The sequence below is a fragment of the Haemaphysalis longicornis genome, unplaced genomic scaffold (assembly GCF_048455015.1).
Source record: "Haemaphysalis longicornis isolate Haplotype H1 unplaced genomic scaffold, Haemaphysalis longicornis Haplotype H1 scaffold_31, whole genome shotgun sequence".
Lineage (NCBI taxonomy): Eukaryota > Metazoa > Arthropoda > Arachnida > Ixodida > Ixodidae > Haemaphysalis > Haemaphysalis longicornis.
In genome coordinates this window covers 2,251,537-2,268,042 of record NW_027526340.1, presented here as the reverse complement: position 1 = coordinate 2,268,042, position 16,506 = coordinate 2,251,537, and the positions used below count along the sequence as shown (strand labels likewise).

The following is a 16,506-nucleotide window of genomic DNA, read 5'->3' as shown; positions in this document are numbered from 1 at the left end:
AGATGGTGCCTCGTGCTTACGGCACAAGAAAAAATATACATGATAGCTTTTTGAACTACCTACTGCGCACATGCCCAGTACTCGAATTTACTATAAATGAATAACTGTTTGTATGAATTTGTTCCTTTGTGTTATATTTTTATCGTTGTGTATACCGCCTCCCCAATCATATTTTTGTTTGCCTTATGAAACGGGAGGTCCCCCTGTCAGATTTTTTCCATGGTACCTCCTTCTGTAAAACCCTGTTTTTGTAAAAAATGTACTGAACTACTTAGTGAAACAATGTCAGTGTCAATATGCTCAGTATGCTGGCTGGAAGACATGAGTCGAAGCAACAACGAGTGACGATAATACAAGAGTGACGGAAGTCATGAACACTGCGTCCAGAAGCGAGAATGGGAACAAAAATACCACCGATAATTTCACCCCAACCCAGTAATGCCATGAAATTCGCGCACACGGTTCTACTTGAATTCCACAGTGCAGTGCAGGGCGAAAGAAAGAAAAAATATCTCACCGAAATCATTTTCAGCTTGTCTAGAGGGAGCGTTCCGAAGCTCCTCTGAGAGAAGGGAGGGAATGAATCAATTCATAACGTAAAGCCAGTAATATTAGCGGATGTCATACTGTTGCTAAATGGTTTGGGGAGGACATGCGAAGGCTACTTCGCGAACTCTACTCGCAAATGTAAACAGGAAAATGTCTGAATTAATGTTAATACGGCACTCAAAAAGCGCCCTTTTCAGCCAGTGCAGTAAAGGTGAAGTAGAAGAATACAGATATCCTGGAAAAGTTCTGGGTGAGGCGTTGCGCTACTGAGCACGAGGTCGCGGGTTCGATTCCCGGCCGCGGCGGCCGCTTTTCTGATGGAGGCGAAAAGCAAAAACGCCCGTGTGTACGAGATTCCGGCGCACGATAAAGATCCCCAGGTGGTCAAAATTAATCCGGAGCCCTCCACTACGGCGCGCCTCATCGCCTGCGTTGCGTCGGCGCGTTAAACCCCACAATCAATCAATCAAAGTTCTGGGTGCCACTTTGGAGCACTAGAACGTCGTCAGGTTTAAAAGAATGCCGGGCCTGACGCTTTCGGCAAAGACGGATGGATTGAAGAGTAATATCTGCATCACTAAAAGAGCGGTGTATAAGCAATGCGCACTTCCTTGAATGCTTATTGCGCAGAAACTTGTGAACAAACCAAAATCTCTATAAAAACAATTAAGGGGGTCCTGAAAGGCGTCCTGAGCACAGTAAATAAACAAGCGCAGCCGTTAGGTTGCGTGCTGAATGCCATCGGTGCCAGGCATAACTTTTTTACGTGCGTCGGAAAGTTCACACTTCCGTTGAAAAGTTTGTCGCCGCTTTCCCACCCTTTCTCGCGTCACCGTCATTTACACGCATGTATGTCATCGATTCTCCCATGTGCGTCACTGAGCAGAGATCCGGCTATTGGACGGTTTTTTCTTGCATTTCCGGATAAGAGAAGCGCGTCTGCTCAGTGTCGGAGGATTGCCACCGCACTTTTCGCGCTGTCATGTTCGTCGATATTTACCTTTTTTACTGTATTACCACGCTTCTCGTTAAAGCACGCTCCCACTAGGCCGACACTAAGGCGACATGACAGCGACACCGACTTCTGAGTTGGGAGACCGCGTTTTCACACAACGCCGACGGTGACACAAATACGTCAGCCGATGGGAAGTCAACGTAGTGTGACTGCCTCACCCACCGAAGACGCAAAAGAAATCGGTCGGCCGATGGGTCGTGGGAAATCTATCGAGAAGCGTTACCTGCGTCCCGACTACATTCGTGCCATAATAAATACGGCTCTGATTCGTAAGTTCCTAGACCGCTGTAAACTTAGCAAGGCCCATGAAGCACACTTAACTCAACACTAGAGAGTTTTAGCTGACCGTTTCTGACGGTCCGCTTCGCTCCGATAGCAGGCGCGAGCGCCATTGCGCATGCGTGGCACGCTTGCGCGCTACCGGCGATACCGGAGCGGGGCCCCGCTCCGCTAACCGAGGCCTCTTCGCGGACCGTCGCGGCAGCTTACGCTACCGTGCGGAATTTTAACATCGCTGCCCCGCGATGCGAGCGCGCTACGGCGAACTTCGTTTCTTCAGTTGAAACACGACCGACGAAGCCGCGAAAGCGCTTCCGAATAGGCAATGGTGCCACACACCTCAAAGATCTTTAGAACGGAAGCGAAAAACGTCGACTGAAGAGCGGGGCTGCTTCTGTGCAGCGCCGAGAAAGACAGCCTTGGTTTGTCTATTCCAAAGTTTATCGGCTTGTTTATTGTTATTTAGAAAAATTATACCATGTCAGCGACTACATTATACAAAAAAAGGTTCAATGAGGCCAAGAAGCACGGTATTTTGCTTTGTTTGGGCGACCAAATACAAATTCTTATGTTTCCTTTAGGATGAAGTTTTGGTTTACAGGCGCACGCGAAACGACCAGTCACGCGAATCATTCCCCGTCGAGGGAGATACGGTTATCGCTTAGCTAAAAGCGTTTCGACTGCTGACGCTCCGGTTGTGCTGAGGGGGACGTCGGGAGCAAAGCGAAGTGTCAAAAACGGTCAGCTAAAACTTTCTACTAGCGCTAGTGCGACCCGTATTTTGGCTTACGACGCTTTTACCGTGCGCTTTGGTGACTAATTCATTCCCACGGGGGTGTAAGCTAGATATATATGCGCGCGCGACCGGCACCTTTGTATAAAATGTACTGTCAGTTATGTGCACAGGAATAGTTACGGAAGGTCATTTGGGTAATAAGGAATCAATGTCGGCCTACGTTTTTAGCGTAAATGGTAAAACAAAAGTTCGACGAGCACTATTCCCGCAGTTAGGAATTGCACTCTCAACCGTGCATACATTTGCGATCCCTTCGTTTGCATGTAGCAGCGCAGTTGCTGGGTATCAAATATAGTGGGGCTTAAGAGAACCTTACCGCGCAAGCGTCATTCAAGAAATGTTCATTTTACCCGCGAAGAAATGTTTAAACCAAGTAGGAAACGTTGACGCGGCACACGAAGTGTTAGCTTCCCATCTAGTACAACGTTGTTTCTTTCAACGGTCCCCCTCCGAAGTCGTCACGCGGATCTCACCGTGCCATGGCTAATGAGGCAGAGCATTGGTCGAAACAACTTTATACTAGATGGATGCCACCACGTCGTGTCTCAAATCAATGTTTCGGGATGGCTCCCCTTCATTGACAGTGAAGAAGTTGCGCCGACAATGGGCAGTCTTCGTCTGGCGGTCCTCGTACGACACTATGAGGCCCACAAATTTCTTTTGGGGGTTACATGCCGGTGAGCTCGGTCATGTCCACGAGGAGATAAGCTTTCGCTCCAGCGATGTATATACTCCCGAGACCAACCCGACCCTTTCTCCGTGGAGCGGTGCAGTGGATCGCTTCAGCCCGCATAGCAAAGTGGCTGGTCACGACAGTCAAACTGCACCAAGGCGTTCGGGCCACTCCTTTCTATATTTAAATCGCTGGCACTCCCACCTACCAGAACAGAAGTTGTCGTGGCAGTATCTTCTTACGGTTAAGCCCCGTCGGCTATGCAGCGACATTCTCGCAAAGGTTCTTCCCGAACCCCTCCATCGACAACCACGAGTCGAGGCCGCAAAGCGGGGCTTCCTGAAACGGATCATGTGCCTCAGGATTCCGACTGTGTCCAAAAGGTGTTTCTTTGAAGTTCCACCCTGGGGTGCTCCCGGTACGATGACGGCAAGAGGAACTTGGCTTCTTTTTGCCGTATGGCGCAGTCTGCTTCAGGTATGGGAGGCTAGAGACGGGGAGCACGTGTTCTTAGAATGCACAGCCGAATGTTAGCATTCGGACGAGGTGCACTGTTTTCTCGGTTTCCACAGAACAGAAGTTCTTGTGGTACTATTTTCTTACTGTTAAGCCCCGTAGGCTAAGCAGCGACATTCTCGCCATGGTTCTTCCCGAATCCCTCCATCGACAACCACTAGTCGAGGCCGCAAAGCGGGGCTTCTTGAAACGGATCATGTGCCTCAGGATTCCGACTGTGTCCAAAAGGTTCCTTCGAGGTTCCACCCTAACGTGCTCCCGGTACGATGACGGCAAGAGGAACTTGGCTTCTTTTTGCCGTATGGCGCAGTCTGCTTCAGGTATGGGAGGCTGGAGACGTCGGAGCACGTGTTCTTAGAATGCAAAGCGGAGTGTTACTATTCGAACAAGGTGCACTGTTTTCTCGATGTCCGCTGTTACATTGACTGGTCGGATCCCCACTATCTAAACGTCCCGCCAGAACTGTCAGTGCTCTGCGAATGCGTCCCCACACTACGCCTACACTTGCTATGGCGAGCACGAGTGGTTGCGGCGGAGTTTGCTCCCACTCCCAAGTTAGCGTGGAGGCATTCCGTCCAGATGAAGGAGAGGACTGTGAGTGCGCTCGGGGCACTGGACTTGGAAGCTGAACTGTGCTAGCCCCTTGCGAGGTGCGGCAGTACTATGGTAACCTTCAAAACAAAGGAGGCAGAGCGCTTTAAGCGGCTATGAAGCCAGCAACGAGCCAAGGTGCAACAAAACCCAACCTCCTGTGCCTTTTCCCAATAGGATTGCACTCTGTTAACTGCGTGTTATTATTGTTAACCAGACAAACATGCCTGCACGGAATGTGCCTCAAACATCCCGTTTTTGTCCTCATCATTGGTGCTTTACTGAATACCATACTGGTTACTTTCATCATTGAGGTTTCAACCCACCACTCTGCCTTTCTTTGAACTCAAGCTGAAGCGGAAGGACGTTGAGCGGTCGCTGGCGGCCAAGCTTCATGCGGTTGAGGCGCAGGGGTGTCCACTGCGACTTCACTGGCTGCCATCGCACGTGAACATCACGGGCAACGAGGTTGTAGACGCCTTGGCCAAAGATGCTGCTCACTAGGCAGGGGTCCCAGCCTGCCGGGATGTGGTGTCATTTGACGCTGCAAGGACCATCCTGGCACGAGTGGTGGAGGCCTTGCATCCAGATGCCCGAGTAGTCAGTGGCCAGGCCTTACGGGTATTGTCCGGACGCATCAGCAGATACGCCCGGTCGCTCCTGCTTAGCCTGCGGCTCAATTGCTGCAACGTGGAAGCGCGCTTGCACCACCAAGGCCACCGGGCCCCACCTGCGCCGACTGCCCAGAGCTCGAGACGCTAGAGCACTTACTGTGCTCTTGCCGCGAGCCCGACACCGCGAGAGTTGAACTCCGGGCCGCACTCCAGCGACTCGGTGCCCCTAGCCACAAGCTAGAAGACTTCCTGTTTCCCACGGGACCGGACGCCATCCGACGGGAAGTCTTCCAGCACCTACTCAACTTCCTGCTTACAACAGGACTAGCGCTGCGTTTGTAGCCGTCGAGTCATGGAAGAAACGAACGCGATATAGACTATCCCCCACTCCCCTACCGCTCTTCTCTTCCCCCTTCCCTCTTCCTATCACCTGAAACCCCAATCCCTTTCCCTGGACTGGGTTGTATGAGGCTGAACTCAGTTCAACAATATCCCCAGGCCTTTTTTCTTCCCTCGTTTGTTAATAAATCACCACTACCACCACCAAGGAACAAAGAATAGGGAAATAAAAAAATGTGTTGCAGCCAGCGGCTTCCTCACCTGAATCTCACTTGAACCTGTCTATATGCAACAGAATGTGTCGTAAAGTACAGCCATGTGTCCTTTCTCATCATAGGGAATATTTATTATGCAAATAACTCCGTCTCTGTAAAAAATAAATTCTGCAGCTGTGGCACAGTGGTCTCAAGCGTCGTGCGCACTCAGTGGACGTTGCGGTTCAAATCTCAGCATTGTCCTACTTTTTTTTTTAAATTGGGGGTTTAACGAAGCATGTTCGGCGTATGCTATTCACGAATTCAAAACAAAACTTTTTCATTGAACTGTGGTACTACCATTTCAAATGTCAATACATCCTTTCAGTCATTTGCACGAATTTATCAGTTCCGAAGTCGGGCTTTGTATCAGAAAAAGCCATTCGCACTCTCAGATGAAGAAATACTGATGTGTGTATTTTGCAAAATTGTTATGGCTTCATGCAGAGTAAACATAGTTTTCTTCCATCCACTTAATAAGACACGACGTAGGAATTTGTGGGGGGGAGGAGGGAAAGTGTAGGTACGCAGCCGGCAAGCAAACCCGCCACATATCGCGATTAGCAGCTCTGAGAACGTAGAAAAAAGTAACAAACAGCCTTCATAGAGAAAAAATTGGCCGCGGATCTGCTCCTTTCGTAGCAAATGTCGTCAAAAGACGATAGTCTTTGTAGACATTTGCCAAGGAAATGCCCCTCTTTGCTTTCCCGCTCGCCTTTGATCCTGTTTCTGTACCGTCGCGCTCATCCCAAGGTAAACACACTAAAGGTGTGCGCAAGGCGATTTGAATTTACCGCGTTCCACTGCTACAGGCCGCGTTCCTCCATGCTAGCGCTGCAGTACGGCGGAGACGCGCGTGAATGGAGGCGGCCGACTACAAGGTTTATATAACCGCGTGGCCGTGCTCCACGTGCGTTCCAAGCAGAACGTGGAACCTAGCTAGTGGAATCTTTCGTTGCTGTTGCCCCGTGATTTTTGATATGCCGCCAGGAGGCGGCGGTTTTTTTCAATAGATGTAGCATATCAATTTTTATCGAAAAACCAAGCATCCATGAATTTTTTAATAAAGGAACACTGTAAATATCCCCCGTCTACTAATTTCCTGTCTTATATTTGCGTAATATCTTGTTCTTGTTCAACACAGTTGACAAGTATGAACATATAAACCAGGCTTAGACGTTTACATTTGGCTGTCAGTATATAAGACTATTGCGCAGTAAGCAGTTTACTTTGGCCGGGTAGCTGAATCGAGTTACAGACAGACAGACGGACGGACAGACACACATACAGACAGACCAAAATTTCTGGGTTTAAGTATCCCAAGAAAGACTATCGCCTTTAAAGGAGCCATGAAGAGAAAACACAAGTTTGGTTCATTCAAAAGATTGTCTCGTTAGAATCATACTGACACCACTTTTAACGTAAACTTCGCTCAAATAAGCTACATAATTAGGAAAAACGGGAATGGTCATGCGACCCACCAGCTCATTTCCCGCAACAGAACCTGTGATGTCACATGGGCTAAGCTCTGCGATTGGCGGAGGCTGGCAGAAGCAGACGCAAATTAGGTAGAGCTTACAAACTAGACGAACGAGCGATTTGCGCTTAAATTTAGGGCACATTCTTTACAAAGCAATAGGAATGATGGGACAAACAGTGGAAGTTACGAAAGCACATGTAAACATAGAAGTACTGATGCGTTCTGCTGTTCGTACTGCACACAGCATGCTTTGGTTTAGCTGCACAGCACTACGGGGCTTGGGGTTGTCTCAGACGACACTGGCCGATTGACGCAAGCAACGGTGTCTTACATGACCCCATTTGTCGAGCGAGCACTGTTTCAGGGAACGAATATTTTCTCCCAGAACAAAAACAAGCCAGGTTTAAATGCGGGCAAAAACAAACCAAACGCTTGCCACGGTATGGTGGCGCCATCTAGGTTACGGAACGTAAAGAAACGCGGGAACAAACCAACACCGCTACAGGGTGGAGAGAACCTTTGAACGGCCCCGTGCCGCCGCAATTGGGCCAACGGGCTCAACGCGTTATTCTTTTCGTTTCCCACGAGACCTAGCAACGCGAAACAGACAATATGAATCAAACTTCTTCAGTAAACCGCGTTGCGGCGATAATTTTAGCGCGGTTTTGACACAATGACTTGCTTCGGCGGCGAGCGAGCAACCGAACATGGCGGCGCCAGCGTTACGTGTCTCTACCCTGTACGGCGGATGCGTGAATGAAGGTACTCTAGGCTGCAGAGCGGTCGGTTCCCGTGATGTCACTTGGGACCACGAAAACGCACGATTGAGCGGGAAAATCAAAATTTTAACCTAAATTGTTTAATTTCTCAGTGAATAAAGCACCGTTTGTATCCGGACAAGCGCTGGGGGCACTATAAAACACGAAATCTTTCGAATAAAACCAACTTGCATTTTCTCTTCATGGCTCCCTCTAGGCCTTCAGGGGGAAGAGCGAGGGAGGATTAATTATTTTGTGCAGTCGTATGCAGCTTGCAACAAAGGGGCAGGCGCGGCGTCGGTTCATTTGGCGTCGGTTCGCAGCCGTATCGTTTCTTCATGGACATCCGCATCACAGAAAGATGCTTGTTGTGGATCTCAAAATACTAGCGCTCAAAATGAACTGGTGCACGTCAAAAATAACGTCACTAGGACATTCGGACTTAACAGGAAGATGTGTAGTTCGTCTGGGCATGTACTGCGGTTACGGGAATTCTAGGATTGCCATATTTCGATTGATGTTTAATGAGAAAATTTGAGGTTGGGCACCAATGGGAGAGACCTTTATCCTCCATTGAATATAAATAGGCCGATGATGTTGATGATGACTAATATGATGATGATTATGACGTATACATATTTTGTGGTAATTTGTGTGGGAGTGTAAAAATTCGGATTAATTTTAGAAAGCCCTGTCAATTAATTTATTTTACAAATTATACATCAATTTCAGTTACGGATTCAAGATTCGTTATACACACACTAAAGAAAAAGTGCCCGGAACATATATTACAAATGTCGCTTACGGAACAAAAGGCAGAGACTATGTAGCGACATACAAAGACCATCACGGTAACCATCATGGCTGCCTAGTACCGGTGAGTTTGAACCACAGTTACCTCTTTATTATTTATTTTTAGATTATACAGTGAAATCCCGATAATAAGACTTTGAAGGGACTGCGAGAAAGCGTCGTATTACGGGGGTGTCGTACGACTGGGGTGCCGGTAAATTCCGGCCTAGCAGACGGTCTCGCGCGACAGGTGGACTAAGAACTTATTTAAACTACTATATATTTAGCGCGTTTTCCCATGATTTGCGAACCTTTAGCTGAAATCCCAAGTTAAAAAACTCATCTGTTGTGCCCCCTACCCCTCCACAGAGTCCGAGCTAACCCGCGCGCTACGTGACACCCATGCCGAACGACGATAGCCCGCCAGACCTGTGCCTCGCGCCGCCGACGTAAGGCCGAAATGGTCGAGCAAATTGAGAGAAAAAAAACGAGTGTAAAACAGCCAAGGCAAAGCGAAACGAACGATAGTACAAAGCGGAGATGAAAACAAAAACGATATCCCGTATAGGGTGGAGACACCCTCTGAACGGTGCCATGAAGCCGTTATTGGTTCAAAGTGCTCAAGGCATACGCAAAGACTCAGCAATGCGAAATAGATAAAATAATTCAAACTTCGCGAGTAAACCGCTTTGCGGTGAAAATGATAACGCGGTCTTGCTGCAGTGACTTGCTGCGGAAACCAGCGAGTTACCCAAAATGGCGGCGCCAGTGTATACGTGTCTCCACCGTCGCCACATTTGCGGCGGAAGCTCATTAATCGAGGCACCCTAGCAAAGAAAGGAGCGGAGTGACAACGCGGCTTTGGAAGATACTGATAAGCAGAGAGCAGAGATATAGGGAGAGAGAGCATCGTGAGAGGAAGAAACTTGGATCGAGCAAGCGGGGAAAGCGCGTGTTCGGTCGTCGTCGTGTCGTTGCGTCGCATGTTTTCGCATTCGTTGCCGGCTCGATGGAAGCTTCAAATTCACAGTCCTCCTGCCACCTGAACTTCGACATCTCGGGGTTGGCGCGTTGGCGTACTGCTGCCGCGTTGTGCCTTCAACTCCCGCTCACGAGTACCGGCTTGCTTGCTTGCGTCTGTTCAGCAAGTTGTCTGGCCCGCCTGCGGGCCAGAACCCCTAACCCCCTAAACGTTCTGAACCCCCTTGGACGCTGCTTCATGTGCAAGCGTCAAACGGGGGTTCAGAATAAAGAAAGGTCGGGACGAGGAGGCGAAGCGGTGTAACCGCGCCAGGATCCGTCGTGTGAAGCGGACCGCGTGCACCCGAGCGTCATATCATCGGGTTTTAATGCATTATTTATATAGGGAGTTTGCCGGGACTGCGGTGATGCGTCATAAGAAGCGGGTCGTCGTAAGTCCGGGGGACGTACAATCGGGGTTCCACTGTACAAAAGGTCTGCAAAAAATCAGAGAATTATTCTACTGATACGCAACATTCTTACTGCGCTTGTCTCCAATGTCACGTCTTTATAGCGGAATTTCTTTCGTTGAAACATTCCCATTACACGGAACTATGGGAATATGAAGTTTTGCTCTAGCTTTGCACAGGATCGTCATAAAACAAGAGACATTTTTTTTAGAAACCCGTTGTAATAAGCAGTGCCTAATCTTTAAAAAATTTACCTTATTTTTTTTTATACACGGCCGCCAGCAGCGCTAAATAATTGTCCGCATGAATTCCCTGCGGAAACCATATGGAGTATGCGGAAACCACATGGAGCATGATTTCACGCTTTATTAACGATAGAACCACGAAAACTGTGCGAAAGTTCCTATTGTGAGAAACATTATGATTCCGATGTTTTTGCAAGGAGTGTCTTATTTAGTTACGCCTTGGCGTGGTGTACTGCGCACGAACTCTGTAATCCCATAACCCCCTACATACGGAGCGTTTCAGTAGATGGGCAGCCAAATGCGTAAGAATAAATAAGAGTTTTAAGTTTTCATTTGTTTCCTCTTGCCGATGAAGTGTATTTACCATATTATAGGCATTAAGGACTTGAACTTCAACAATGATGTGTTTTTTCGTTGATATCGATGTAGCGCAAGATTGGTGCGTTTTCACGATTTTTGAATTCGCGTTTTCCTCATTTTTCCCTTCTTTTTAATATTTTTCTTCGTTTGCGGGGGGAGATGTATACCGTTCACATTGTTGATTTCATAGGTTCACTTTTATATTTTCTCATTTTTTGTACTTTTCCCATTTGATTATTTAATCCTGTTCCACAAGTTATCTGCACTTACGTTATTAGAATGACGAAATGCCTTAAATCCCCCAATTATGGATTTTTGTGCAAATTCAGATTGTTTCACGGTTCGTGAGTTTTTACGGCTGTTGTGCTCGTATCTCTGTCTTTCTTTTCCAAGCATTCTTATGTTTCTTTTCGCTCCGTGGGGAGGTATATAGGTAAATATTTTTTATTTCGTAAATTTTCTTTTTAGATGCAGAGCATCTGATTCACTCGCCTTGTCCCTCCGGCGTCGTCGTCGTTGTCGTCGTCGTCATCGTCGGCGTTGTCCCCCCCTCCCCCATTCTCCTCGCCGCGCCAGCTGCGCTCTCCGCCGCTCACCCCCTCTCCTCTCCGATAGCGAACACTCTCTCGCGAGGGGCATTGGATTGGATTGGATTGGATTGGATGGATTTGGATTGGATTGGAATAAAGTGGATTGTGTTGGATTGTGTTGCGTCATAGCCGCGGCACGTTGCGTCATAGCCGCGGCAGACGCGCTGGGGCCGGCGCATGTGCAGTACTCTCTCTTCCGCGATTTCCTCTCCTTCGGGCGCGCTGCGCATCTAACCGGTGTGCCGTTCTCCGGCGAAGCAACATCCTCGCTTGGCTCAAACACCTAGAGTCCACGCCGCTTTACAAGTACGCCAACGTCGTCATCGACTGGGACCGGCTTACGCAGTCCCCTCAACGTTATGCGCGCTATAAAACGCGGTCCCTTCGCCGCTCCGCCTATGCGTCGCATCTACACAAGGGTTCCCGCGAGGGGAGGTGGGAGTTTTTTTATGCAGAAATGCATTATAGTCGGGGGTTGTCGTGCGTCCCTTGGCCGGCGTGCGCAGCGCGTCTGATGATGATTGTGGCATGATGCTCCTAGGGATTGGCCAACCAAACAATTCATCACGAGATAGCTTCGCGTTCAACCACCATCGTCATCTTCCCGTAGGGAAACCGCTGAAGAAGAAGAAGGAGAAGAAGACAAAGCTGAGCTGACGTGTCTGTCTGCGTGGTCGCTTGCTTCTAAGCTGCTTGGTTTTTCGCTTTCCTGGTTCGGGGGATCGGCCAACCTTCAGGCGTATTAGCGGTTGTTTCCCGCCATTCTTTTGGTCTTTTCTTTTCTTCCAGGTTGCTGGTTTCCGCGCCTGGATGTCTTTTGAGTCTCCTGGCCGGGGGAGTTCCCCCTGGGCGGCCTCGATTCGTCCGCAGGACATGCAATTGGAAGCCCTAAAGCGCAGTGGGGTGGGCAGCATCCCCGTGGCCTTGGTGCCAGTAAGTGGCGGATTCATCCGGCTGAAAAACCCGCGGGCTGTACAGGCGGCACTTCGAGCGGCTACTGAGAAGTTCGAGCACATTACGGAGGTTCGCCCGTTTGGCAAAGGTGGCGTCTTCTGCCGATCGTCAGACGATACCTGTGTCACTGACATTCTTGAAATGTACAATGTTTACCTCTGTTCAGGTGAGTGCATTTATCCCCCCTCACCTTGCTTGCGTGAAGGGCATCGTTCGGGGTGTTGATGTTCAGATGACACCTCAGGAGGTACTAGAGCAGTTTTCGGTAGCGGGAGTCACCTCAGTTTACCGTTGCAGCCGTGTTGTAGAGAAAAACAGGGTGCCAACAGAATCTGTCATTGCTACATTTGTTCGGACTCAATGTCCATCGGAGATTAAAGTATGGCCACTCATTTACCGCGTGGAACCTCTCTCTCCCCGGCCTCTTCAGTGCCACAACTGTTGGCGTTTTGGCCACACATCCAAGGCATGCAAATCGTCTCCCCGGTGTCGCGCATGCGGTGAGAGCCATTCTGTCGAGCTATGTACTGCCCAAGATGCCAAATGTTGTTTGTGTGGAGCGGCACACCCAGCTGACTATTCTAATTGCCCTGCGAGAGCTCAAGAAGTCCAAGTTGTCGAGGTCATGGGTAAGCGTCGCTGCTCGCGCGGGGATGCTGTTACAATTGTCAAAGAAAGGACACATGGTTATGCTTGAGTTACGGCCAAACACTCTCCATCACTCGCTGATGCAGCCGTAGTGAATACCATTGTTGCAGCGGTTGAACAAGCCGTTGCCAAGCTCCAACAGTCTTCCCTCGCTGACCCAGCTTTTGCTTCCGTTGTAGCAGCGGCTGTTGAGAAGGGTGTCTCTTCAGTAATCACCCAGTTAACTTCCACCATAATCGAGTGCGTGTCTCGCACAGTGGTGACTCAGCTGGCGCCACATTTGCAGCCCGCTCCCCTTTTGTGTACCTCCTCTCCCCAAGTGATCCAGCAAGTTTCCACCGCCCCTGAAGGTCCGCTGCTCTCAGCAGCTAATCTTGCCTCGGATTCTGTTAAAGTCTCGTCTACTCTCGCTACTTCGGTGCGTGGATCGGAACATCCTACTTACGCTGAGGCTGGTACTTCGTCTGTTCCTGGTCCTACGGCCGACAACGAGTATATGCCCCCCTTTCGCCCTCTTCAGGCTCGGACATGGAGCTTCAGGCTTGGCCTATGGAGACTGTTCTTCAGTCTAGTAAACGTTCCGGATCACCTAGTACCGCAACCCTGGAAGTGCAGCCAAAAGCAAAATCCAAGAAAGGTAAATCTGTTTCAAAGCCCAAGAATCAGGTATTACAAGCTGCAGTTGCTGTAGCCGGTCTCTCTAAATCATAGGGGTTCTAAAAGGCATTCAGTGGAATTGTCGCTCCGTTTCGGCAGGCTTTGCGGATTTACTTTGTTTGTGCTCCCAATTTTCCCCAGAAGTAATTTTGCTACAGGAAACCTGGCTTAGTAGCAACCAAAAATTTTGACTTTATAATTACCGCACTTTTCGACTAGACAGGCCAACCCGAGGTGGCGGTCTGTTAAGTTTGATATCTACAAAGTTTGCCCACACCGCGAAGGTGTCCTTCCTACTTCAACGCCCAGACTGTGAAATTTTAGTGCTGGAATTAAAGCTACCTGGATGCCTCCCCTTCTCATTGGCCAACGTGTACTTTCCTAGTGGCGTCGTTGATTCCGAACCACTTGATCTGGCTATTGCTTCGGCTGTACCTCCCATTATCTTTGCAGGAGACTTTAATTCCCACCACGTTACTTGGGGCTTCCGGACGGATTCTTGCGGTAATCGCTTGTTGGATTGGATTACAGATAACAACTTAACATGCATAAATTCGGATTCTCCGACCTACCATAAGGGACAAACGCAATCTGTTTTGGATTTAACTATACCTTCTCGAGGTGTTTCAGTGCCTTCTTGGTCGACCGTTGATGGCGGGTCGAGTAGTGACCACATCCCAATAGTTTTTGACATTGGGTGTCCCATCCGTTTCGTTAACCGCCAGAGCCGTTCTTTTGTTAACTATAAAAGGTTTCAAACCTCTCTGAAGGAGTCCCTGTCCTCTCTGGTCCCACAAAATGCAGCTGAATGTGCGACAGGCCTTTGTTCCGCCCTTTCCTCTTCAGCTCAGTCGTCATTATTTGAAGTGATGTCGAAGAAGTCAGTATTGCCGAGTCCCTAGTGGGACGAAGAATGTTCGCGCAGCTTTAGACGTAGAAAGGCGGCCTGGAAGAAACTTTGCCATAACCTATCCCCGCTTAACTGGTGCAACTACAAATATTTTTCAGCGGTTTTCAAACGCGCTGTTTCTAATACTAAACAGACTTATGACACAGATCGATCTCTGTGTCTCTCCAAGCCTAACAATAAGCGTGCGCTTTTTCGCTTTCTTCGATCGCGGAAAGCAGTACCCTCTCCAGATAATGCAGACTCTGTGGTGCTATCTCCAGGTGAACTCTGAGAGTCCCTAGAGTCGATAGCTGATGGGCTTCAAGCTCGTTTTTCGTCTTCCTTAGCGATGTCATTTACTCCGCCAGACGTGGTAGACGACTTCATAGAGGTAACGCTATCAGAGCTCGCTGACGTCATGACTAAATTGACTGCTGCAGCTCCTGGCCCAGATGGCATTACAACTGAAATGATGAAGTTATTATTTGACGAGGCTCCCAATCATTTACTTAACATGATAAATTATTCTATTCGACATGCATGAATCCCCGATGTCTGGCGTCTCGCCAAAATACTTCCGGTACTTAAGAATGCTGGTCAGGGCCTCTTGATTGAAAACGTCAGGCCTATTGCGTTGACATCTAATGTGGTTAAATTAATCGAGCGGATTTTGCAGCAGCGCATAATGCAATTGGTGTCTAGTTCTAGAATCTTTAGCCCAAGACAAATTGGTTTCCGCCCTGGGTGTTCGATTTGGAGTGCGCATATGGACCTTGAAAGCCGGATTAAACTAGCCCGTCGCACTAACCAGTTTTCGGCCCTGGTAACCCTAGATGTAGCAAAAGCTTTTGATAGCGTCGAATACCCTGTGTTGTTGTCCCGGTTACAAGTCTTAAACTTCCCAAGGTATATCATAGCTTGGATTTGTGAATTTCTGAGAGACAGGCAGTTCAGTTGTGTAAAATTTAATGTTACCTCCTCACAGCGGCCACAGTCTAGGGGCGTACCGCAAGGGGCGGTCCTTTCCCCTGTTCTTTTTAACATCCTTGTAAGCGCTATTCCGGTGGTTTCTGGTGTTTCTACATATGTATATGCCGACGATATTGCGTTTTTTGCATCAGCACCTGAAATTCAATCTCTTTACAAATTATTGCAGTCTTATCTGAACATTATTGCCTCCTGGTTGGACAGTATTTGTCTCTCTATGAATGTGAACAAATGTTCCTTATTAGTTTTTCCACTCTCAGGTCTTGTTAACATTACTCTCAGTTACCGACAGTGCATAATTCCTCAGGTTCCTTCTTTAAAGTACCTCGGGATTATTTACACCAGTGAACTTGACTGGACCCCACATATAGCCCTCATTGAGGCCAAAGGTGCACGTGCTGTTGGGATGTTGAGAAGTCTCAGTCATAGAAAGAAGGGCATGCGCAGAGAGACCCTTCTTATGATATATAGAATGTACGTTCGCCCCATTTTAGAGTTTGGGTGCCTGTTATTCTCTGGGTGCGCCGCGTATAAGCTTCATCGTCTGGTTATTCTGGAGCGCCAGGCTCTTCGCTGCTGTTTAGGGTTGCCTAAGAATGCAGCAAATGCAGTAGTTTACTTGGAAGCGCGCGTTCCTCCTCTGCTTAATAGGTTCCGGATTCTGACTGTTGAAACTTTTCTGAGAGCTTATAGCTCTGAGGTGAACAGGGAGCAGTTTATCTTAATTGCAGAACCAAGTGCGTTTACGGTGCACCAATGGCCCAGGTCCTTATGTCCACAAAGCACTTTGATACAGAGCTTCCTTTCTCCATTGGGTGTAGCAGTAAATCAGATTATTCCATATACTGACAGGAGTTCACCTCTTTCTATCAATTTCCGGAACATTTTCCCCAAAAATCCTAAACTGTTACCAGCCCGGCTACTCAATCGTCTTCTCGAAGATTATTTGGCTTCTATGCAGCCAGGTGCTATAATTTATACAGATGCCTCTCAACGCGAAGAAAAATCCGGTATCGGAATATTTTCCCTTTCCCTTAACTGGACCTTTTCGGTTCGTCTGCGTGATTTTATCCCCATATTCTTTGCGGAA

At 48.5% G+C, this 16,506-nt stretch overlaps 1 protein-coding gene across 3 annotated transcripts in view; it reads left to right on the top strand.

Annotated features, from left to right (window-relative positions):
- The window catches only part of LOC144177787 (uncharacterized), a 192,837-nt gene that overhangs the window by 113,634 nt on the left and 62,697 nt on the right, over window positions 1-16,506 (top strand). The window contains exon 4 of one of the 3 annotated variants that reach the window (XR_013323855.1): window positions 8,597-8,741. The exons of 1 other annotated variant lie outside the window; for it this stretch is intronic. Coding sequence is in view for 1 of the 2 variants with exons in the window: in XM_077705356.1 (XP_077561482.1) it covers window positions 4,734-4,923 (190 nt within the window). In the remaining variant the exon portion in view is untranslated. Of the gene's footprint in view, window positions 1-4,733; window positions 4,985-8,596; window positions 8,742-16,506 lie in introns of those variants that run through there. One more of the 3 variants, XM_077705356.1, reaches the window with a different exon arrangement.